The sequence below is a fragment of the Lonchura striata genome, chromosome 19 (assembly GCF_050655825.1).
Source record: "Lonchura striata isolate lonStrDom1 chromosome 19, ASM5065582v1, whole genome shotgun sequence".
Taxonomy (NCBI): Eukaryota; Metazoa; Chordata; class Aves; order Passeriformes; family Estrildidae; genus Lonchura; species Lonchura striata.
The window spans coordinates 1,651,676-1,675,987 of record NC_140721.1 but is presented as its reverse complement, the minus strand read 5'-3'; the positions used below and the strand labels follow the sequence as shown (position 1 = coordinate 1,675,987).

At 49.6% G+C, this 24,312-nt stretch overlaps 1 protein-coding gene across 2 annotated transcripts; it reads left to right on the top strand.

Annotated features, from left to right (window-relative positions):
• Nucleotides 1-45: 45 nt before the first annotated feature.
• Nucleotides 46-22,104, top strand: TADA2A (transcriptional adaptor 2A). 2 transcript variants are annotated; one of them, XM_085557205.1, is made up of 16 exons: nt 46-106; nt 1,192-1,364; nt 2,036-2,142; nt 2,900-2,959; nt 3,513-3,604; nt 4,231-4,388; nt 5,655-5,743; nt 6,642-6,714; nt 11,768-11,831; nt 13,189-13,232; nt 14,014-14,124; nt 15,361-15,432; nt 16,015-16,147; nt 16,943-16,986; nt 19,238-19,311; nt 20,627-22,104. In XM_085557205.1, the coding sequence occupies exons 2-16, from the start codon at nt 1,340-1,342 to the stop codon at nt 20,810-20,812; spliced, it is 1,332 nt and encodes a 443-aa protein (XP_085413331.1). In that variant the 5' UTR covers nt 46-106; nt 1,192-1,339; the 3' UTR covers nt 20,813-22,104. The 2 variants fall into 2 exon arrangements, with proteins under 2 accessions (XP_085413331.1, XP_021388682.1); XM_021533007.4 differs by having other exon boundaries at nt 1,121-1,364.
• Nucleotides 22,105-24,312: the final 2,208 nt, after the last annotated feature.

Below are 24,312 nucleotides of genomic sequence, written 5' to 3'. Positions count from 1 at the left end.
GGCCGGCCGGTCCCGCCAGGGGGCGCGCGCCCCGCCCCGGCGCGTGCGCACGGCGGGCCCGGGAGCGCGCGCGCGCGCGCGGGCCCGACCCGGCGCGCCGAGCGAGGTGAGAGGCGAGCCCCGGCTCCCCCCCCCCACCACCCCCGGCTCCCCGCGCCGCCCCCAGCGGGCCGCACCGGGACCGGGACCGGGCCGGGCCGGGCCGGGGGCAGCGCGCAGAGCGGGGCTCGGGCAGCGGGGGGGGCGCCGGGAGCGCGCGGGCCGCGGCGGGGCCGGAGGGGGCGGGGCCGGGCGGGGGCGCCGCCTGGCGGTGACGGGGAGAGGGACAGGCGGGGCGGGAGAGGAATTGGGGACGGGAGCGGGAATGGGAATACTGGGATAGGGATATGGGGATGGGAATGGGGAGATGGGGATGGAAATGGGAATGGGGGTATGGGAATGGGAATATGGCTATGGGGATATGGGGATAGGGATATGGGGATGGGAATGGGGATATGGGGATGGAAATGGGAATGGGGATATGGGGATGGGAATGGGGATATGGGGATGGAAATGGGAATGGGGATATGGGGATGGGAACGGGAATGGGAATATGGGAATGGGGATATGGGGATAGGGATATGGGGATGGGAATGGGGATATGGGGACGGGAACGGGGGTAGGAACGGGGATGGGAACGGGAATGGGGATATGGAGATATGGGGATGGGAATGGGATTGGGATGGAGATGGGATTAGGAATGGGGATGGGAATGGGATTGGGATGGGAATATGGGGATATGGAGATGGGATGGGTATGGGGATATGGGGATGAGAACGGGGATGTGGAGATGGGGATGGAGATGGGGATATGGGGGAGTGGGAATTGGGATATGGTCGAGTGAGGACTGGGAATGCGAATGAGAATAGGAACTGGGATGTGAGGAGTGGAATATGGGGAAGTGGGATATGGGGAATGGGGATTGGGATGTGAGGGACTCAGAACTGGGACAGGCAGTGGGATGTGGGGAGTGCCTCTGGGAGGTGCAGAGCACTTCCCTGCGCAGCAGCTGCTCATAACTCTGCTCGCTTCGGGGTGACATCCCCACCACCCCACACCTCCTGTCGGATTCCCCCCACAGCCAGAGCAGGGACTCTGATCCGTGTGGAGTGGGCTCTGACGGCTGCTGAAGCCCTTCTGCTTGCTGCTCAGGACATCCTGGGAGGATCAGAGCCGCGAGGGCTGTGGGAGAGGCAGAATTCCCTTTGGGATAATTCCCTTTGGTGTGGGACAAGGCTGACGCTCCTGGCGCGTTTCCCAGCCGGGTTTTACCCAGGGAGCAGGCAGCGCCGGGGGAGGGATGGAGCGCCTGGCCTCCTTCAGCAGTAAGTGCCTTCAGAGAATCCAGCTCCCATGTCTGCTCCTGGAAAACCTGCACGGCACAAGGATTCCTTGGAGCAGTGGGATTTCGGTGTCACCGTCCCAGAAAGGGGCCAAAAACTGAGCGAATGTGGCACTCTGGGGACGTGGTGTAGTGCTCACAAAAATTATTCGGTCTGACTTTTGCCTTATTTTTCTCTACTTATAATTGAACTGATTCAAAACCATTTTCTTGGAAAAAGTCAGAATCATGGAATCCCAGACTGGTTTGGGTTGGAAGAAACCTCAGAGCCCACCCAGTGCCACCCCTGCCATGGCAGGGACACCTTCCACTGTCCCAGGGTGCTTCAAGCCCTGTCCAACCTGGCCTTGGATACTTCCAGGGATCCAGGGGCAGCCACAGCTCCTCTGGGCATCCTCACCACCCTCCTAGGGAAGGGTTTCTTCCCAGTTCTCCAATCTAACCCTGCTCTCTTTGAGTTTGAAGCCATTATAACCTGACAGTCATATTAATTTCATTGCACAACTGAGTTCATTTAAAATCCATAGAATCACAGAACATCCTGAGCTGGGCCCACAAGAACCATCAGCAGCCGGGGCTGGGCACAGGGGGATTTAGGGGCTGCCAAAGCAGTGCTGTGCTTGTGTGACAGGAGATTTCCTGTGGTTTTCCCAGGTGACCCTTTTGATAAGCCCCCGTGCCGAGGCTGCTCCTCGTACCTGACGGAGCCCTACGTGAAGTGTGCTGAGTGTGGGCCCCCTCCCTTCCTGCTGTGCCTGCAGGTGAGAAAGCAAAACCACTGAGAGACTCCAAGTCACAAACACAGGTTATTAGGAAAAGGGAAAAGAAACAAAATCCATGCAATAACACAAAAGGAAAACCACTGGCAGAGTCAGAACACAACCTGACACCCTTTTGGACAGCGTGTTGGTGGCAGTCCAAATTGGAGTGGCTGCAGTCCCTGGAGTGGCAGGGGTGGTTCTGTCAGAGCAGGGATCCTGTAGAAGGATGGAGTCTTCCTCTGAAACTCCAGTGGAAAACCCCAGCTGTTCCTTTTGGGAATCTATTAGAAAAACCTGTGTTGGTGTTCCAAAAACACAGATTGTATCCAGGTAGGAATGCTTGGCTCCTCCCTCTGGGTGGAGCATCTCACAATGGGATGTTTTAACTCAGTAGCCCATTATCAGCAGATGTCTCCCCTGAGAGAGGATTGGTTGTGGAAGAAAGAAGGAAAACTGCCCAATGAACAGAAGGCAATGCCATAGAGATGGCAATAGAGCATGTCTTGCCTTTCAATCTGGGATAGGGTCCAGCAGCAGGGCACAGCTCTCACTGCCCCGAGGGAGCCAGCCAGGGCTGTCCCAGTCACCTCTGCTCTCTCCAGCAGGGACCAGCCCACCCGGGTCAGGGAAATGACAAAAGGGGGTTGGAGAGTGCAGGACTGAGCCATGGGCAGGTGGGCAGAGAATGGAAGTGAAGCAAGGGACCAGGGAAAATCTCAGGGCAGAGGTAACGCAGTTCTGATCTTTTGTTCTGCAGTGTTTCACCCGAGGATTTGAGTACAAGAAGCATCAAAGTGATCACACTTATGAGATAATGGTAAATATTCCTTTTGGATAACACCTACTCGGTCCTGGCTCTCACTGCTTGCCAGGAGTGAGGGACCCTTGCTTACTCATACTACACTGAAAGGTTAAGCGATGCAATTCTTTGATTCAGAGGTTTTAAGCTATTAAAAAAACATCCACCTGGAACAGGATGGAGCAGTGGAGTCATTTACAGCTGCATCTTTTTGTTGTGCCTGGGTAGCACAATGCTCCTCACTAGACTTGCAGTGCTTTAACCAGCTACATTGCTTCTGTTCCTCCAGGCTGTTTCTTCTTCCTCCAAATTAATAATTCTTAAAATCTCCAGTAATTTTACTGTGTTTCATTGTGTAATTACAGCTGGGAGACACAACTTGTACCAGTATTTGCTGTGTTTGATGACCCCAGTGCCCTAAGCAATCCAATAATTACTCAATCAGGTTTTGTGAAAGTTTAAAACTGCCAGAATTATCTCCTGTGCCACCCCGTGGTTCAGAACTTCTTTGCCCTTTCTGAGGTGGGTTGGAACAGAGGATCACAGTTTGTTCTGCTTTTTCCCTCTCCAGACATCCGACTTCCCTGTCCTGGATCCCAACTGGACAGCTCAGGAGGAGATGTCTCTCCTGGAAGCTGTGATGGACTGTGGATTTGGGAACTGGTGAGAATTCTCTGGTTCAGCCAATTTCAGGCAATGATGGGCAGCTTTTCCTTTCTTCTCACTGTTGAATTCATCAGTGCACATTGACTGTTCAGTGACTTATTGTGGGTGAGACCCTAATTCAGCAGCTAAAGTGTAAGGCTGGAGCATCAGATCCTCTTTTCATGAGTTAACTGTCTTCTCCTTTATTAAAAATAGTTGTGCTAAGAGTACAGAACCCCAGAATTCACAGAAGCAGAACTGAGAGTTCTTAGGTGCACGTTGCTGCCAGAAGCAGGACCGATATCTGGTTACAGTTTGCCATTACCTGGAGTCAGTAAAACGTGTTAAAAGTTCTCAAATATCATCACTAAACTTCAAGCCTGTTAAATATGTGGTACATTCCATCAACCAGAGTGTTTCTCACATGAAAACAGTGAATTTCATTGTTCATGGGCACCCAGAAATGTTCCCTGGCGCAAATACGTGAGAGTTGGTGCTGAGAATGTGAGTTCAGGCACCATCACAGGCCAGTTCTCTGCACACAACCTATCTCTCGTCCAAAATTATCTTTTCCCACTGGATAAATTTTAAAAACCAACATTTCTGCGGTGTTCACACGAAGCTTTCCCCTCTCCCCGCTCCAGGCAGGACGTGGCCAACCAGATGTGCACCAAATCCAAGGAGGAGTGTGAGAAGCACTACATGAAGCACTTCATCAACAACCCCCTGTTTGCCTCCACCCTGCTGAACCTGAAGCAGGCAGAGGAGGCTCAGCACCACGAGACAGCCATTCCCTTCCACTGTGAGTACTCAGGCACCACAGATCCTCTTTGCTCTCATCCCCAGGGGGATAACCTGCTCTGGGAAGTGGCCTGGGGAACGTCAGGAGCAGGGTTCCTTCACACTGGATTAATTCCTGGGTGTGTCAGACAGAGAAGGCTGCCAGTTCCATGGGGAAGGCAGGAAACAGGGTTTGACACAAACATCAGGGTCTCAAAAGCAGAAGTTCCTGCACAGCCAGAGCACACAGCATCAGCCCAGCAGAAGTTCTGGATGTTTTATCCATTGGATTACAATTCACCAAGCTCCTGCAGGTGTGTCCCTCAGGACGAGCACCAGTGTGGCTCTCACCCTGCACAGCAAGGGAGATGAGCAGGGATTTCTGCCTTCAGGCATTCCCTCTGCTCCTGTGCACATTCCTGTGTACACACTCCATCCCAGGCCTGACTGCTGATTTAATTTGTCATAAAATCACTCCTTTCAGCTATGCTGATTTCACACCTCTCCCTTGAAAACTGCCTGTTAAAAAAGTCTGCAGCAAGTTCACAGATTCTCAGTTTGCCTTGCATTTCACATCTTTAGCATTCCCCCAGTCTGGCAGCTGCTCATTGCAGAGCTCCCCAGCCTGCCTGGGGCTTTACATTTCCCACTGAAGTGCTTGGAGCTAAACTGGAGGAACTGGGCAATTTTGGTGCTGTCCCTGGCTGCCGTCGGTATTTTTATGTGCCCTGGGCCAACACAAACTCTCTGTGCCTCAACCTGCTTTATCTGTGCCCTGGGACACACAAAGCTCAGCTCCTGCACGAGTGCCTTGTGAGCCTCAGACTATTATTGTCTGTAAAGCACCGAGCTCCTCAGCTGGGGAGTGCTGTAAAAACTGGGAGCTCTCTGCCTTTAATTGCAGCCCTGTCAATGGCCCCCAGAAGAAAGCAGATTTAACACTCCTGTTGCTATTAACTAAAAGAACCTGCACGCTGAGCCCCAGGGATCTGCAGAGGTTTAGAGGGGGATGCTGAGCTCCAAAATGTAAAGTTTACATTTTTATTGCCTGTTTATTACCTTGAATTTGTGTTTGGCTCTTGAGAATACCACGAAGATCTCAGATTGCTGCATTTTTCTCTGGATGAACTCTGTCTTTTCTGACTATAACACTGAATAAAAGCCCAATCAGGGTATTTTTCTTCAACTAATTATCCCCACTTTTCCTGCAAAATAAACACTTATTTATAGATCCTGAAAAGAAGATCTCAAGCCCTACTCAACAACTGAAAACCTTTGTTTTTTGCAGCTGCTGATGATCCCCCACGGCCCACCTTTGACTCCCTGCTCTCCAGGGACATGGCTGGGTACATGCCAGCCAGAGCTGACTTTGTTGAGGTAAGAGAGACTCTCCTCACATTATTTTAAATTTGCTGCTGGGTGCAAACTCAGCTCACACACCCCTGCCTGTCCTTGCTCTTCTTGTAAAAGCATCAGAGGAGGGCACAGGGCTGAGGGATGCTCTTAGTCCTGTGTGAAATTTGAGTTTATCCCGTGAGGAGCAGGGAGCTGGACTCTGGTCCTCCCTTCCAAGGTGAGATATTCGTGATGGAAGCTCTGCTAATGAAGGGTTGGGTGCCAGAGGTGGCACTGGTGGCCTGCAGAACTGGGGCAGGCTGCATGATGAGCTGCTGCCACCACGTGTCCAGCTGTCCATCTGTCCATCTGTCCAGCCCTGTCCCTGCTGGGCCAAAGGATCAGCTCCAGCACTGTCACCTGCCTGAGGGGAGCACACACACTGCTCCAGACATCACCTGGCAGACCATGCTCTGGGCATGGAAAAGGCCCCAGTTCCTGCTCCTGTCCATGGAGGAATGAGCTCAGCCATACAGGGGCTTGGGGTTGTACCTCTGAGCAGAATCAGCAGCCAAAAATCCCACCCAAGCCTCTCAGACACATGGGGGGGACTCCTGGGCCAGCCAGGAGTTGGGCTTGGTGATGTTCGTGGGTCCCTCCCGGCTCAGGGCATTCTGATTTGCACCCCAGCCAGGGGTGATGACCTGGTTAATTGGTTATTCCCCCTGTCCTGTCCCAAATCCTGCTCCAGCTGCAGCCACGGGGGTGCCTTCACACACATTTCCCCCAGGTAAATGCCCTGGGATGTTTGCTACTCAGGGATGGAGCCTTGTGCCTGTTTGAGTGAACATCTCTGTCCCCAGTCCTTCTGCATCTTCTGGGACCTGAGGCCAATATTTCAGTGCTCGTTAGTGACAATGTGTTAATCACCTCTGAACAGGAGTTTGACAACTATGCTGAGTGGGATTTGAGAGATATTGATTTTGTAGAAGATGATTCAGACATTTTGCACGGTAAGTGCCATATTTTTGTACCCAGCCTGAAAACTCTTCCAGATGCCTGTGCAGCTTTTCATGGGGTGTCTTTCTCCACACACACTTTTAATGTATGGGGTTTCATGTTTGGGTTTTTAATGCATTAAATCTATCAGGGTAGGTGTTAATGCAGGCAGCAAGGAGGTGTGTGGTTTATGTGGAGCACATTAAAAGTGTTGGACTCGCAGCTGTGTGATTTCTCATATGTTCAGCATGCCCTGAGTTAGAGTAGCATCAGCTGTGTGTGACAACTTCCTTTTTATTGTGAAGATGACTGTATGAGCCCAGTGCCTGCTCTGAGTCTGTGAACATGCTGCCTTAATCTCATGAAGTAACAGGAATTACTGAAGTGACATTTTAATCCACGGAGAGGAAAAGATCCTGCTTTTCCCCACGTTTGTAAGTACACCCAGGGTTTAAAAGTCCTGTGTTTATGCCTCAGAATTCTGCCATCTGTGTCAGGCAGTTCTGAGCTAAAGCCTTTGCATCCCTTGGAGACAGACAAATCCTTGTTGCGTACAGACAGTCTTGGCAAAGTTAAAAAAGCCAGTTTGAAGTCGAGCAGTGCACGCAGGAGCTTTAGGAATGCAAACTCCCCTGGCTCAGGGCAGGTTCTCAGAGTCCTGTGTCAGCCTCTCCCAGCTTTTACTGAGGGGGCCTGGCTTGAGGCCATGGCAGGGATTCCTCCTGCCAGCTGGTCGCTGTGGAGGCAGGGATGGGAATGAAGAGACTCCATCTTCAGAAGGTAAAAATGATCTTTATTCAAAAGCACCTCTCTCTTTTATAGAGAACATCACGAACATTAATTCCATTGTTTTAAAGTAAAAACATTTCACCCGAATGGTGCACTGGACTTAGGTCAGTGTGGTAGAACATATCGATAAACAATATGAACAGAAAACAAAATAATATATTACACCTGCCTCCCTCCCAGGCACACTTCAGCCCCTCTCCTGCCACGTCCCATCCTCCAGGATCCTGCTGGAGCTGGGTCTGCTCGTGCTCCTGCACGTCCTGCAACAGGGAGCTGCACAATCCAATTACAGGAGTTCACAATTTAATTGTGTGTCGTGTGAAAAAAGACTTCCCCCCCGTCTGCCCGATATTTTTCGCCCGATAATTTCATTGGGTGTTCTCTGCTCCATCTTTCAGTTGTCTTCAGCGTTTGGGAAGAGCTGCCAGGCATTTGCTGTGTGCAGACTGCCTGGCAGAGGCGTTTTGGATCTCTTAGCCCAGGAACTCTGGCATCTGCCTTGCCACACTGTCCCAGATCTGCCCAGGGGAGAGTGAAAGGCAAAAACGAATCCCAGGGTCCAGCCAGCTTCTTCCCTTTCACACGAGGCATCTTGGGGAGAGCAGGAATCCTTCCCTAAAGAATTTGGAGCGAGATCTTTCACTTCTGCCATTTAACACAAAAAAGGGAAGGAGCCACATCCTCCCTGTGCAGTTTTGAAGGGCTCAGCTGCCCACTTGGCTTGAGAGAATTTTGCAGCCCAGCTGCCCCCGGGGCAGGGAATTGCCCAGCGTGGGCTCTTGGGAGCAGGGATGCTGTGAGAATTTTGTGTCGTGGGGTGGGCACAGGGGCTGAGCACATTTCACAGCCCACAGAAACCCAAACGGGGCCTCACAGCTCTAAGGCTCAGGTGGGGAAGAAAATCCCTCTGTTTGCTTTCCTGCCACACGTTCAACCTCACTGGGTTCAAGATTAATTTTTGAGAGCGATTTTCATTCTGCATTTTCTGCAAGTCACTCGGGCTGGGCCCTGGAACACCCCAGTACAATTTCTGTGGTCTCTCCTTCCTCCTCTTGGTGCACCAGTCACTGCTCATCCCACAGGAATATTTGTGCTTTCACTGCAGTCTAATTCCCCCTTCTTCCCTTTCTCCCACATTGCTTTTCGTAATATTTTATAAAAATTATTTTTAAGAAGTTCTAGATCTGAGCTGCTTCACCTCCGTTTTCTGATGTATATCTTTTATATGATATTTATATTTGAAGTTTTATCTCATGTATTTTACCTGTCAGATTTCACTGTGTCACTCTAAACAAGTTCTTGGTATTCCCACAAGAAAATGCTATTTATTACAAGGTGGGAAGGCTTTTATGAGGAACAGAGAACCTGTACCTGCTGCCTCCCCAGCTCTCCCCACCTCACAGGAGGTCACAGACATCATTCAGTCACTTCTTGCTATTAGTGAGATGGCCAAAAAATGTATGAAATGTCTCATATTTCAGTTAAATTCTGGAATTGTTCTCTTTTGTTCAGTGCTGGCAGTACAGTAAGGGCATGCAAATATATATTGCAGTTACACAAAAACATAATGGACAGATCAAAAGCACCGACCAGTTACAAGCCTAATTCAGCCCACAGTGCTTGAATATTTCATGAACTACAAGTTTTCATCAGGCTGAATTAGAACGTTGGTAATTTATCTTTTTCCCAGCTTTTTTTCCCCCCCCCCCCTTCTCATGTAAATGATTTTTCACTTCTAACACTGCAAAGTAATTGCTGAAACCACAGATTTAGAAGCGAGTGGAAATAGGCTGCAACTGGCAGGGAAATTTGATTTGAAGCTGCAAGGCAGTCCGTGTCCTTCCTGCCAGAACACGGTGTTTATTGTGCTGTGGAAGCTCTGCCACGCTCCAGAGGCAGAAATCTCCTTGCCAGGGGTCCTGCCCTGCTCCAGGGTGGCTGGGGTTGGGCTGCAGCCCTTGAGCTTGTCCCCAGCCCAGCACACGCTGGTCCCACAGGCTGTTCATGGCATTGCTTTGCATTCTTCCCATTATCTGGGCCTCTCCTGCCAGGGCAGGTTCTCTCCCGTGGAACAAAGCTCTCACTCATTAGTGCTCCACAAACTCCCCTGCGCTCCAAGCGAGGCTGAAGAGGAATGAAAAGCAAAGAAACTGTTTTGGACACGCTCTGGAGAAACCAAAATATTTGGCGTTTGGGTTTTGGGGTTTTTTTTTTTTTGTTTTTTTTTTTGGTTTTTTTTTTTGAATGGAGGAAGGAGCCTTGAGTTGCTGCCTATCAGTGGGGCCTTCAGAGCTGCAGCAAGGACAGGAAAGAGCCTTGCCAGAGCCCAGGGTGGGCACTGAGCACGGTGGCAGCTTGGATTGGCACAAGCAGAGTGCCTCCCCCTGCAGAAGCCGTGGGGAAGAGCACAGGCAGGTCATTCTCATTCCCCCAGCAGCTCCTCTCTCATTTCCATGCCGTGTGTGGCACTGGAGCAGTCAGAGCTATTCATGCATCCCACATTTGGCAGTCGCCTGTCCTGGCTGAATCTGCCTGTTAAAAACAAAAGCCCCTCCAGGAGGGCATGTGGCACCAAATACTGATTTCACTGGGAGCAGAAGCTCCATTTCTTTTCCTTTCATTTGTTCCTTCCTCTCCCCAGCTGATCATCATTTCTTTAGAATATTGTGCACTCAGGTGAAAGCATCAAAACTCCATGGTTAGAGGTACATAATTACTTGTGATATTTATAGAGGTTCTCCAGTGCAGTTTCTGCATGTACTTATTAAGTTCTGCCCACATAAACCCCAGAAAATAACAAGTTGGCTGAGCTTGCAGAGGGTTTGAAAACTACAAAAATATTTTCCGTAAATTGGCTCCAATTCCAGCCCTTCCTAATGGATTTCATTCATGTTTAACTTGCTGCATTCCCAATTTCTCATCCCCACATTTTAGCACGAAGGAGAATTTGCTGTCTCTGCTTGTTCTTAAATTAGGAGACTTGAATCCCTCACTATGAAAATACACCATGACGCTGGAAAATGCAAGAAATTTGGAAAAACAAGTAGGAACATTGCAGCACCCCTCCTATCTCATACAGAATCCTTTAACCTTAGATTAATGTCAGAGCAATTTGGGACAAACTGAAGGGTTTTTTCCCTTGGGATCAAGTTCCTGAGTGAATCCCCACAGCCTTTGGGCTTTGTGCTTGTTTGTATGAAATTTGATTACCCAGAGGATTGCAGGGATGAATTTCCCAGAGCCTGGGGGCTTCCTGGTGTTTACACCTACAGACATATTTAAGATAGACACATAACCACACTTCTTAATTGCATTATTAATTATTAATCCCAGAGTACAATCGATAAACTGCCACTATCAGTTTGCTCTTTCTGTGTAACTACAGAGAGAAATGGATCCCGGCTTCTGTCTCCCTTTTTCCAAAATCTGGTTGTTGTGTCACAGCCTCCAAACCACTGCCAAGCCCTGAGCCTCTTCCTTCTGAGAGCACATGGAAATTATTAACAACTTTTTTTAAAACCCACTGAAAATCAGCCACCTCTACACTCATTTAACAACTTGGAATTTGTGTGTTATCTAACAGAGCAAGGGAAGGGAAGGTGATGGGTGTCTCTTTATCTTGTCTTTCAAGAATTCACCCCCAAAAAAAGTTCATTAAGCTAATGGCTGCAGGAAAAAGGAGCTGCAGGCTGTGTGAGTGGCTCAGCCAGGCTGCAGACAGGTTTGATTTGGGGAAGGATGTGGTTTCTAATGAGCATGGCTTTTCCCTGGGCTTCTTCACATTCTCCCGAACTATTCTTTGTTCTCCTGGCAGATAAGTTTGGAAGTTAACAAGCTGGAATCTTCCAGGTGGCTTTAACAGCTGCAGGAAAGGCTGCTTTGAGTCCACACAGAGCTTTTGGGAGTTCCCTGTTCCCTGCCAGAGGTGGCACCTCAGGTCCTTAAACCTTCTCTCAGGAGAAGGAATATATTGGTTACTGCATGTGTGAAGGAACAAACATTTGCTGGCAGCAAAACAGCCCAGGAAGGAAGAGGAGAGGAGCTGTCAGGCCCTCTCCAGGTTCATGCTGACCTGGGTGTATTTACAGTGATGAATTTGGCAGGAGGAAGCCAAAGAAACCTTCCCCAGGTAGCACGGACTGCACTGAGCTGATGCCCCTGTAAAATTTGCCTCAGGGTTTTCAAACCAGCAAAGCAGTGACCATGTGAGCACAAAAGCTTGAAATTCAGCCTCCTGCAGTGATTGCTCATGAATTCTTTGATCTTTGTGTTTTGCAGCTCTGAAGATTGCAGTTGTAGATATCTATCATTCCAGGTTAAAGGAAAGGCAGAGACGGAAAAAGTGAGTTTTTAAAGCAGTCACTGTGTTTTTCCTTTCCCTGTGCGATGCTGATGGATTACACATCATGAATTTCCTGCTTCAGGAAAAAAAAAAAAAATCCTGCCAGACTGTGATTGATTGCTGGACCCCCACTTTTTCCCCCAGAAATATTTGCATCATTATTTTTAAATCCTAGTGGTCCCTGAGTTAGTTTTCCACACTGAAGATAACTCAGTTGCTGACGTGGGCTTGAATAATTTATTCAGCTCATATGACAGCGTTCTAGAATGACTCAATCTATTAATTAAATTAAGTTTTATTATAACTTTGAAGTACTTTGTTCAATATTTAAAATTATATCTTGCTGGATTACTCCATGCCGGAAGAATTAGTGATTTGAAGTGAGGCTGCTCCAGTCCTTCTCATAAAACTCCACAGTTCTGCTGAGTGACAGGAAGGCTTGACCTGGTTCTTTATAATTCAGAAATAAAAAGTATTTATGTGGTGTAATTTCCATGATGATCTATCTTGTCATACTAAAGGAAAGTGCTACAGGGCTCTCCATAACTCTCGTGGTTACACCAGTGTCAGGTTTTGTGAAGTTTCAACAACACGATGAGACGAAAAATCTGGAAAATGGCACAAAAGTGCTGATGTCACTGTCAGAAAGGTGACTCTGCACGGGACAGGAAGGTTTTGTGCACGGCAGAGGAAATGTCAAGGATTTCACAGAGCAAGTTCTGAGCTGACCTTGGCTCTGGGGGATCTTATTTGCCAAAGTGGAGTCACCACAGAGCAATGAGCACGTGGCTCTGCTCCCGTTGGTGACAGGGATTTATCAGGCACCTGCTTTTCCTCTGCTCCTCCCCCTGATCCCAGCAGGAGCAGTTCAGACCCAGAGTTACCTCCCTCACCTCTCTAAACCCCAGCCTGCCATGGAAAAATGCCTTTTTCCTGTGCCACTGGTGGCATTTACAGCCCAGCTCTGCCCTGTGCTTCAGCAGAGGGAAGTTTGTCTCTCTCTGAAGCTGAAAATGGTGTTCATGAGACATTCATTACCTGTGATTTTGGAAGGACAAGTTATAAGATGCTGTAGATGTGAAGTCTGTGCCTAAAGAAGCAATTTCCAACCTTTAAAGTGATTGCAGCTCCCTTTGTGCTCAGTGCTAATGCACACCACTGTCCAGAATTTACCCTGATTAAAGACACCCTGCATCATGTTTCCATTCCAGCCAGCCCAGGGCTTATGGAAATTTCATTCATGTTTAGTTTCAGATTCCTCTGATGGTCTGAATCAAAGTTTCTTCTGAAGCCTTTGTGTTTGTGAGGCAATGCAGGAGTAATGGCCTTTATTAATATTATTTTCTTTCATTTCCAGAATTATAAGAGATCATGGCCTGATCAACCTCAGAAAATTTCAGAGTGAGTATCAGGTGTAACTGCTTGACTTCAAAGTGGCAAAACTTCCCACATTCACCACTTCCAGGTCACCAGTGTGGTTTGTTCACACTGGAACATATTCAGATGTTCTAAATTCCAGCAGATTTCCTGCCCCAGCTGTTTCCAGCTGCCTGCCTCTAACTAATCCCAGCTCAGTGTTTCAGTTATTGCCTCAAAATTGCCCTTCAGAAGCACTTTGGTCTCTGCTGAGTGGAGAAAAGGGGGAAGGTGAAACCCAGGCCTTTCTTGTGAGAAACGACTGAGCAACATTTAAATATCACCCTTTATGCCTTAAGCACTTTAAGGGCTGTAACTTCTTGTTGCTTTTTCCTCAGCAATCTGTAGTTGTGACACCAAAAGGGCCAAAACGTGGGGGTTTGAGGCAGTGCTGAGGCTGGGGCTCGCAGCAGCCCCCACAGAGGCGTTCTGCCCTGGCAGCAGGAGGGGTGATGTCTCTATAGGACACGAAAAGCACAACACGAGCCACTGCGATGGCAAGGTAAAAAATAAAAAGGTTTATTTTCTGCCTCCAACCTTTATACTTTTCCAAAGGTGACAGTGGATTGGAGAGTGAATGGGTCACCTCTCCAAAAACATTGGACAAACCACCAGTACATCAACATCCTCCACCCCCGTGAAGGAACGCAAAACAATATGTTGTTTATAGAAAATGTGTGGGAAAAGTTTTCTAACAGAACGTAAACTCAGAAGGCTTTAGAAAATCTTAAGAATCAGGGTGACGTGTGGCACTTTGCCCCTGCAGTGCTGGAAAGGCGCTACCCCAAGGAGGTGCAGGAGCTCTACGAGACCATGAGGAGGTTCGCCCGCATCCTGGGGCCCCTGGAGCACGACAAGTTCATCGAGAGCCACGCATGTGAGTCCCACCCGCCTCCCCGGGACAGGGCTGCCTTTCCTCCTCCTCCTCCCCCAGCTAATGCCTCAGGAAAACTAATCCATCTGTGGTTTGATGCCTTGAATGAGCAGCCGGTGGGTTTTTTCCACGAAACTGTGTCCGAGCCCTGTGTTTGAGTTTGTAGCTGACTGAACATTCTGGTCACGTGTTAGAGGTGATATTTTTTTATCTAAAGACCACTGTTTATTTACTGGCACTCTGTATCAGGGGAAGAATAAAATCCCTATATTATGTCTGTGTGGAGTGATTGGGAGCTGGCAGCAAAGTGAATTCTTTGAAAGACACACGTTAAAGTATTTAATGCCACATAATTACATAGCGCAGTGGTCATTATGTCCTTACCTTAGGGGAGAGGCATTGTTCCATCCCTGAATCATCCCATAGCCTGCATTTAGGCAGATTCCAGTCAGAGTCACCACATCCTGCTTCATTCTGTGACTTAAACTGGGACAGTTGTTGCTCATTAGAAAGAACAAAGCAGTTGCGAAGTTGTGCCCGTGTTTTCAGGACACCCAGTGAGAAATACCAAAGGCATGATCCTGCAAAGTCATGAGTCCTGCATGGCAGTGCTACTCCTGGAACCTGCTTTTGTTGTTGTGGCTGCAGGTCCTCAGGTGAACCTGGCAGCCAGGGACAGGTCTCCTGAGCAGCAGCAGGAAACAAATTGACAAGGAAACTTGCTCCCTGTAAAACTGAGCAGTGCTGGAAGGTAGCTGATGAAAACAACAGTCAGGAAATATCTCTGAGCAAAAGAAACATTTCATAATTTCATCTTACTGACTGCAGGAAAAAAAATTGTCTGCAAGGAAAAGTTTTGGAAGGTTGAGCTAGGAAAAGCATAGTTCCAAGAGAATATTTGATGTATAAGGAGCCTGGCTGGAGTAGTTCCTCAGAGCTATTGAAATGCCTTCTGGAAATCCCACATTATTGTTATTTGCCTTGTCTAGGGTATGGCAAAGGGACTATCAAAGCATGAAGAGAAACTGCCTTTACAGAACTCAGAAATTCTAGAAACCAGCTGAAATCTGTGACCAAGGAGCGTGGGGACACAGAGATTGAGAGCTTGTGGAGGGAGGTTAACCCTGGCTGTGGTTTGTGTGTTCAGGGAGATGACAAAGAGCCACATTCCCAGTCCACCCCACTGACCCACTTTTGCTTTTTTGGTTTTCCCTCCTGCCACCCTGTGGGGTCCAACAGTGGAATTTGAGCTGCGCAGGGAAATAAAGAGACTCCAGGAATACAGAGCAGCAGGAATCACCAATTTCTGCAGTAAGTACCTGATGCATTATTCAGCCCATTGCCATCCATCAAGGAAGGGAAGGATGATTTTACAACATTCAGGATGTGTTGAATAAAAAGGCACTTAGTTCAGAGAGGCTCTGGAGCTGAGCAAGGCTTCAGCAATGATGCACAGTCCAGCTGGGCTGGTTTAGAGCTGATCTGAGCCATCAGCATGGGGATCAGTGTCTGACACAGCTCTGCTCTGGGCACCACTTTGCAAAAGCTTCATTAAAAAATATTTCTGTCGTGGCACAGTGGTCTCAGGGCTTTATCTTGGAGGCTTTCACTGCCTGTCCACACCTGTGGGATCTGGAGAAAGGCCTAAGACCTCCCCATAAGAAAATGGCCTGTTTTATCCTGAAATTAGATCATGGAAGCCTTTTTTGTTTGGTTTTGGCCTGAAGCTAACAGGGGAAAGGGTGCAAGGTGTCATCTAATGCCGAGTACTCACCACGAGGGAGAACAGCAGAGCTTGGGCCAGAGGCAGAGACGTTCCCAGTACCTCCTGAAGCAGGGCCAGGCCAGTCTGGATGTTTTGGGTGGTGAGGACAGGCTGTGTGTGTGCCACAGGTGCCAGGACCTACGAGCACCTGAAGAAGAGCCGGGACGAGGAGCGGCTGAAGCGCACGATGCTCTCGGAGGTGCTGCAGTACATCCAGGACAGCAGCGCCTGCCAGCAGTGGCTCAGCCGCCAGGCAGACATGTAAGCAGTGCCACGGGGTGCCCAGGGAGCCTGCCCCATCCTGGCAGTGCCCCATCCAGCTGGCGTGGGCTTCGGAGCAGCCTGCTCCTCTGCGAAGGTGTCCCTGCCTCTGGGACGGGATGAGTTCAAGCTCCCTCCCAACCCAAACCTTCCTGGGGTTCTGTGCTTCAGTTTGCATCAAACACATCTTCCTGCCTGATAGTAACAAATCCATTATTCCCAGTTTATCCAAGTGGGAGCAGCCTGCAGAATTCAGAGGGGCAGAAAAGTGGGTGACAGCAATAGTGCTTGTAAAAGAAGGGACCCTCAGTTTTCTCAAATTTATATTTCAGGAACTGAACCGCTGTTCATAAAGTCACAGAGGGAAGTGAGCTCTTTTTGGATATTAATGAGGGCACAGCTGATGCCTGAAATATTTCAGATGATTTTAGATGTAGCAGCACTATTAATGTGTCATCAGCCTGCACGAGCACCTGGATTTAAGGAGCAAACATAAAGGAAGTGCATCCTGCATGCAGGACATGGTTTGGAACTTCCCCACTCAATCTCCACTGGATTTTTCATTGTGTGCCCCTCCACATTTCTTTGTTGGGTTTTTAAACAGGTTTCAGACATATTTTCCAGTGTGGGAACACTAAATATTTATAAGTCCTGTTGACTCCTAGTCAGGGCATAGGTTATGCAAGTTGAATTGTATAATTATTACAAGTTGTAGAAGAAGCACTTTCAGGGTCAACACATGCAGTTATTGTCAAAAAAACATGAAGGCAATTTGAAAATTTCCTTTCTTTTCAGTGATTCTGGCCTGACTCCCACGGTACCAGTTCCTTCAACTACGGGTAAGTGTTAGGTGATGTCTGCCAAAAACCCAGCAATATCTCTCTGAGAGCCTTTTTCTGACTCTTTTTCTCGAGTGCAAGAGTGTCATCCTCAAGCCTCATGGTCAAGCACTGCTTAGGTCAACATTACATCAATCTGCAAGTCATTCCACTCACATATCCTGCAGGATTTTTGCAGAATTTCTAGATTTTTCTGACTGGACGTCAAAACCCATCCTAAAGCTACATTAGCAAGACAGGAAACAAAAGAATTTTCACAGTCTGTAAGCACAAATTAGGATTTTTTCCACCAAGAGGACCTCATCTTCTTTCAGTGCCCAGTAAGGACAGGTTCAGGGGTCAGGCAAGGGCCTCATGAGCAAGACTTCAATAAATTCCTATCCCATTTGTTGAGGTCATGGGGTTACTAAGACTGGGATAAAGTTTTACTACAAGGTTGTTAAATTTGGCCAGGGAAAATGGCTTTGGCTCTGTCCCTACACCCAGTTTTTATGTGGATGCTGTTAAACCACTTGAATCAAACTTCTCAGGGTGGACACTGGGTCTAAAAGTTCTTCCTCATTTCTGCCTGGTAAATTTGGGTCAGAATCCAAAGCAGTGAGTCAGGGCACTACAGACTCTTCTAAACCTGTTTGGTGATTGCTGAGATCTGGTATTTTGGATAAAAAAACAGCTTTGTATATCTCAGAGTCCATGAAGAGAGGACACTGCCTTCCAGCTGAAGGTCTGGAATGAGGAGTGAACTTCCTTTTTCTGTCAAGGATCCAGTGTCCCATGAAGGGGATTGTGCTGCCTGTGGAGCTGTGATGGCTCACAGTGTTTATAAGCAGCATCACATGTGGAACAAAACCCAAACAAAATACCACAGAGTTGCTAATTAAGCAAACATCCTGCCCAGGGATGCTGAGGAAGAGCTGCCACGTGGCTCTAATTAAAGGCTGCATCACTCTGAATATACAAGAGGACAAATTAATGCTTCACTTCTAGATTCTAAGCTCTTGAGTTTGCAGACTTGATAGGTTTTCCTTAATGTAGTTTGTGTGTGTGTGGTATTTTCTGGGTTTATAGAGGAGTAAAACTGAATTTTGTCATGTCCCTCCCGCCCCATGCCACGGGAAGAGGGAGCAGTGCTGAGAAATAATTTCCTTTACACCTCCCACAGACTCTCACTCCAGCTTCTCCCCAGGCCCCAGCTCCCTCTGCTCAGGCTCCTCACACCCAGCCAGATCCCTGCTGTTCCTGCAGGTGCCCAGGAGACACAGAGACTTCCCAATGCCAGGGCAGGACCTGGCCAGGGCAGGGGGCTTGGGGAAAACCTTCTCTTTTTGCACACTTCCCAAGGTCTCATCACTTCTCCAAATCTGGGGAGTTATCCTGGGATAGAGATCTATCTCTAGCAGTTCTAAATATGCAGCCCGCAGCACAGGGGTGAGAGACTTTTTCCAATGTGGATAAATAACTAAATAACCCAAACTTGGTCCTGAGCTCTGCCAGTTGCAAAAAAAAAAAAAAAAACCAAAACAAAACCCAAACAAACAAATAAACAAAACAAAAAACCTATTAGAAAAAAAGCCAAACCTGCAAGCAGACAGCCCTTGTGAAAGTTTAGACTGTGCCAGGTAATATCCAGTAAAGTAAATAATAACTTATAAATGTTGTTTATATAATTGCATAGAAACAATAGTGAAAGTGAGAAATACCACATGACCTTGTGATAAATACTCCTTCTGAACTGTTCATCCTAACAGACAAAAAAATCAGTCCCCAAACTGCATTTGCCTTGCAATACCTGCATCATACTCAAAGGCATTTGAAGAAAACTCTGCCTCGTAAAGTTGTCAGTAATGCTAGAGAGAAATTAGCTTCTTAATCACACCAATAAAAAGTCTCATCATGGTTTCAGCACAGCTGGCACACCCTCCCTGGAGCTGGGATAGGCAGCCCAGCTGAGCCTCCTGCCTATCCCAGCTCCAGGGAGGGTGTGGAGGATGCTGGTGTGCTGATGCCAGTCTGACACAAAACTTGTCTTGCAGTTCCTCCCAAAAACCAGCAGCTCACGGGTCTCATGCAACATCCACAGAGCTTCAAATTGCAAAAGCAGACCTTTTGTGGCATCAGCAGAGCTTTCTGCTGAGCCCTAAGTGACCCTGTCTGTAAACACTTGGCTCAAACCGGGCTGAATTTTCTCCTTAACAGAGCAGCCATTCCAAAGTGCTCCCGTTCCTTCAGCTTCTCCTTTCCCATTCCACAGGCAGACGGAGTGCCCCTCCTCTGAACCTCACGGGCCTGCCAGGCACTGAGAAGCTCAACGAGAAGGAGAAGGAGGTGAGGGAAGCATGGAAGGATCCTCTCTCAAAACCGTGTCTCCACAGCACAGGGCTGCCCACACCACGTCTGGGGAGCTGTGAATGTCACCTCAGTACAGGCCCTGACTACTCTTCCTTCCTCACAGAAATCATTCAGGTTTTCCAGCTGGCTTCTTCACCTGCTGTGCCTCACATACAGCACAAACTGGCTTATTTAGCACAGAAAGGAGCAGGGCACCAGGGTGTTATTTGGGGCTGTCACAACATCCATCTCCCTGCCTGCTCTGCGAGGCTGGGCTCAGCAGAGGGGTTAATTTAATGAGCACTGCTTGTTTTTCAGCCCAGTGCAGGCCTGTCCCCTAACTCAGTGAACAACTATTGAAATAAGAGATTATTATTTAATAGAGATCCTGAGGTGTCCCTGGGCTGCCCCAGGCAGGTCGCAGTGCCCGTGGAGCACAGCTGCAGCTCAGCCTCCCCTGGCTGCGTGTTCTGGAGCTGGCAGCACAGGGAATCAGCTCATGGCTCCGTGTGGAACTGGCATTTCTGCTCCATTCAGGCATTTCTGCTCCGTTCAGCACGCCAGGAATGGTGGCAGGACACCAGTGTGTGTGTGTCTGTGGAATCTGATTTCCTGGTCAGCTGAGACAGAAAGTCTGAGGGCTGAGGAATTCTGCAATTTCCTATCCGTGAGGAATGAGCACGAAGCATTTCCTTATTAAAGGGAGGAGACAGACAGTTTCTCCAGCGGGAGCAACACCGTGCTCCTGGAAGGCAGCTGGAATTTGGGAGCTGAGCAGGAGCTGTGCAGCCAAACAGCTCCGGGGCTGTGCACAGCCATTCCTCACCAAACTTCCAACCATGGAATGCCTTCCCTGCACAGCTGCCATGCCAGGCTTGTGGAGGGGGAGCTGCTTTTGTAAAGGTATTAGAGCCCGAGCCTGCAGGGGATTAGCAGCCAGATGCCCTCCCTGGCTCCCAGCCAGCCCAGTTGCTGATTCCAAGTCTGGCATGTGTGCTTCCCAGGCTTGGGAAGGAGCAACACCCACCCAGGACACACTCAGAGCTGTGCTCCTGTGAGCCCAGGGCTTGCTTTCATCCTCCTCCTTTATTTTTCCACCAGGAATGTTTCTGAATGCAGCCAGCAGGCTCCTCCCTCCCTACCTGTGGATCCAGACAGCTCCTCATGGCACTCCCGTGTGCCTCCCCTCTGCAAAGAAACACTGGAAGTGTTCTCGGGAAAACATTCCCCGTGCTCCTCCCCCAGCAGGGCTCTGGGAATGGGAGAACATGACAAGTGCTGGTGTTTATTAACTTCACCTTTTGTCTTGCAGCTCTGTCAGATGGTGAGGCTGGTCCCTGGAGCCTATTTGGAATATAAAGCTGCTCTGGTGAACGAGTGCAACAAACAGGGAGGCCTGAGACTGGCGCAGGCTCGAGCCCTCATCAAGATTGATGTGAACAAAACCAGGAAAATCTATGACTTCCTGATCAGAGAAGGGTACATCACAAAGGCCTGAGGACAGGCAGCAGAGCTTGGCTGGAGCAGGCAGATGTGGAGAGGCTTTGAAGTCGCTTTGACAGCGCTGAAAGATTTCACCAGTGTCGAATGAAGGACATTTCCTTTTGTTTAAAACATTTCGGGGCTCTTTTTTTTTTTTTTTTTTTTTTCCTTTTTTAATTTTTTTTTATTTTGTAAAAACAAGTAGGGAGCTTTGTTAAATTGCATGAATGCTGACATTTGTCTGGGTTCCTTTTGACTCTGCTGCTGTCAGGATTGCTCTGCCTCGCAGCGCTGGGAAGGATCACATGCAGTATAAGCTGATCTTAAACGTGAATGGGCATTCATTCCTCACACCTCCTGTGGCTGCAGACAGGGGCACGGTACCTCTGTGCTGATGGTGACAAAGAATAAGGGCACAGTCACACTTTTTGCAGTACAGGGTATAGAAATGCAGTCCCTCCCTCCTCGTGTTCCTTCCTAAATCAGCAGCAGCTTCCAGAGGCAACAGCACGTGCCCGAGGGTGTAAAAATAGAGTTTGCAGTGGTCCAGTCTTTTTAACTTAATTGTGATAAAGGATGGCAAAGGACATGGCGGGGAAGCTCCTCAGCAGTTGTTACTTTTATGTGGTATTAGCACATATCCCAGCAGGAGGGCTCTGCACAAACCAAGGAGCTTCAGCTGCTCCCCCCCATGATTTGGGGGTGTCAGGTTAAATATAATCCCTCAATTTCAGGCTGCTGCTCGTGGGGAAGGCTGGAAGCTACAGCTGCTGCAGCTTCTGGGAACAGGGATAAAAAGGTTCTCGGGACTCTGTTCTCCCACAAAAAAGGAGTGAAGAGCACGAAGCTCCTGTCTGTGGGGTTTTGTTCCCTCAGCCTTGCCAGTGACACACCTGAGGAGGTGCCACAAGGCACTGCTCAACACAGCCCCCATCCCTTCAGCTGATCCAGGAGCTTCAGCACCAAACGCTGGGATTTGGCAATCAGCTGGAAGATGAAGATGGTTCTCTGCAGGTGCAGCTTGTGTGTTTATTGAACAGTAAAATTGTCAGACAGCTTCCTGCTGAGGTGTAATGCTGGAATAATGTCCCACAGGAAAGCCGGGAGCCAAAGCAGGTGAGGTGTTGGATGCTCCCAAGTTTGGGATCTCGTGGAAGAGACTGAGCTACAGCTGCACCAGCACCTATCTAAGGTGTTGAGGTTCAGGTTGTTTGTTCCCCAAGAGTAATTAATTGGTGGACATGAGGTGCCATTGAATGTGAAGTATTTTGGTTTGTAATAAAATCAAAATGACTCGAAACAATCTCACATCCACGTCCCAGGACTCGGAGTGAGGCTGTAAAGGTCACACAGCTGCCTGGATCTATATCCATCAGCTCCTCCCCAGGAGAGAGGAGATGAACACCCAGCAGTGGCTGTAGGGATGCAGCCACCGCATTTCCTAGCAAATATTACTATTTAAAGAAAAGCAGCAGTAATAAGCAACACACTGAAGATTAAAGTCTAGAAATTGAGATTGGGGTTGCCGAGGGAAATGGCACAGTAAGCTATAAAATCTTGAGAATGTTTTTCCCACTTGTCTTTGAACATTAAACAGCCAAACTGCCTTTCTTTTGCCCAGCCCTGCGAGTGACTTGCACCCAAAGGCAGTGAAGGGGCACTGGAAACACCCTGGGATCAGCCAGGTTGGTTTTGGGGGACTGCTGCTGCAGCCAGCCCTCGCTGCACTCCAGACTCACAGCTGGGGCATGCAGATCCTTCATTACACACCCAGGTGGACGTGGAACATTAAATACGGAGCAAGGCTGGAGATGGGCACTTTGGGATGGTGGCACCTGCAGGATTGGTGACACCGGGCCGGGGTGACGCGGGGAGGCTGCAGCTGCTCCAGCCCAGCTTAGTCACAGCACTGAGGTATGCACGGAATGAGTCTTCCCGGGGCTGTGTTACCCGCCTGTCATTAAAGCATCAGTGCTGGGGGTTTTTTTTGGGACTCACAGCTGCCGTCGCCCCAGCAGCAAACGCTCTGGGCCCGCTGGTGACTCAGCCCGGGAGGAGGGGGCTGCCTGGAGCACATCCCGGGGGCTCCCACCGCCCCAGCACCGGCTCCCGCTCCCCACGGAGCAGATAACCCCGATACCAACGGCACACGAGGAGCCCTAGTTCTAGTGCCTGCTCAAATTCCCATCAGGAGGGGCCTGTGAAACCTAAACCACCCTCCCTGGGAGAAAACACCTCGCTGGAGCAGCAGCGTTTGAGCTGTGGTTAGAGAAACCCCAGGTGCCGTCCTGGTGAGAAGGGAAAAGGGGAAAATCCAAAGCACGTGGTGATGCCCCATAGTGATCTCTGGCCTTCCAGCAAACTCGCTGGGTGACCTTCCAGGAAAAGCCAGCATGGATTTATTAGTGGCTGTGGAGAAAGCAGCTTCCCACAGCCCTCCCTGTGACTGGAGCTGATGGACATTGCCAGGACTGAGCCCATCAGCAGCACCAGGCACACGAATTCCTGCAGCCCCAGCCCACTGGGCCTCTTCCCACCCGGCTGCTGCCCAGGGAGCTGAACACGCTCCCACAGGAACCACAGCCAGGCCACACAGCCCAGCAGTGTGCTCTTACACCTGGCAGAGCTGGGTCGGGACCATGTGGAACCCAGCAAGGAGCAGGAAAAACATGGAGAGCACAGAGATGGGGTCAGGCAGCAGCTCAGCGTGCACAGCTGTCCAGTGCCTGCCCCACCGCAGGCTCTCCATGGCCACAAGCAAGGATTGTGAGCACCCTTTGCTCCAGGGAATGCACCCTGGAATCTCCTGAGCTCCCCGTACAATCACCAACATCTCATTTCTTTTGCAAAGCCTGTCTGGAAAGTCAATGTTTTATTGAACCAGGCGCCAGCACTCCCCAGTGGGAGTGAAATGGGAATGGATGGGAGCTCAGAGCACCTCCGGGCCCAGCTCCCAGGGGATGTCTGGGGTCCCTGGCACGGGCCAGCCCCCAGCTCGGCTGCCCAGGAGGCAGGCAGTGCTGTGCCCTGGGGAGGCTGAGCTGCCAGGCCATGGCAGTGGCCCAGCCCTCGCTCCCAGCCTGGCCCAGGGCTCTGGAGAGGGGGTCGGGGCAGGACACGGAGCATCCCGGAGGCACAGCCACAGCTCACAGGCACAGCCCCTGACTCAGCGGGCGAGCACCCGATGAAACTCACCCCACCCTCCCGAGACAAACCAGCACCCTGGCACCTCACCGAGGGAGCTGCCAAACAGCCCACACCATGGGGTCCTGCACTGCACAGCATCCCTCTGCCTAGCGAGGGGCCAGTCAGTGCAGTAAAGGCACCCCAAACACAACACACACACACAAACAGGCTCCTCCTGACCCCCTCGAGCCCACGGTCACCCACAGCCCACCAGAGGGAAAACTGGCTTTGGGGGACAGCCCTTTCCTCCATGAGGCACCGGGGTGGCAGGGGCAGGCAGGGATGCTGGCACGCAGGGCAGGGCACAGGGATGGCCCCGGTGCTGACTCA

Excerpts from the sequence above, each read along its gene's own strand:
- TADA2A (XM_085557205.1), top strand. The coding sequence starts at position 1,340 with ATGGAGCGCCTGGCCTCCTTCAGCA. Across the intron at positions 3,605-4,230 it reads GACTGTGGATTTGGGAACTG|GCAGGACGTGGCCAACCAGA; the intron begins GTGAGAATTCTC and ends TCCCCGCTCCAG. Across the intron at positions 4,389-5,654 it reads GACAGCCATTCCCTTCCACT|CTGCTGATGATCCCCCACGG; the intron begins GTGAGTACTCAG and ends TGTTTTTTGCAG.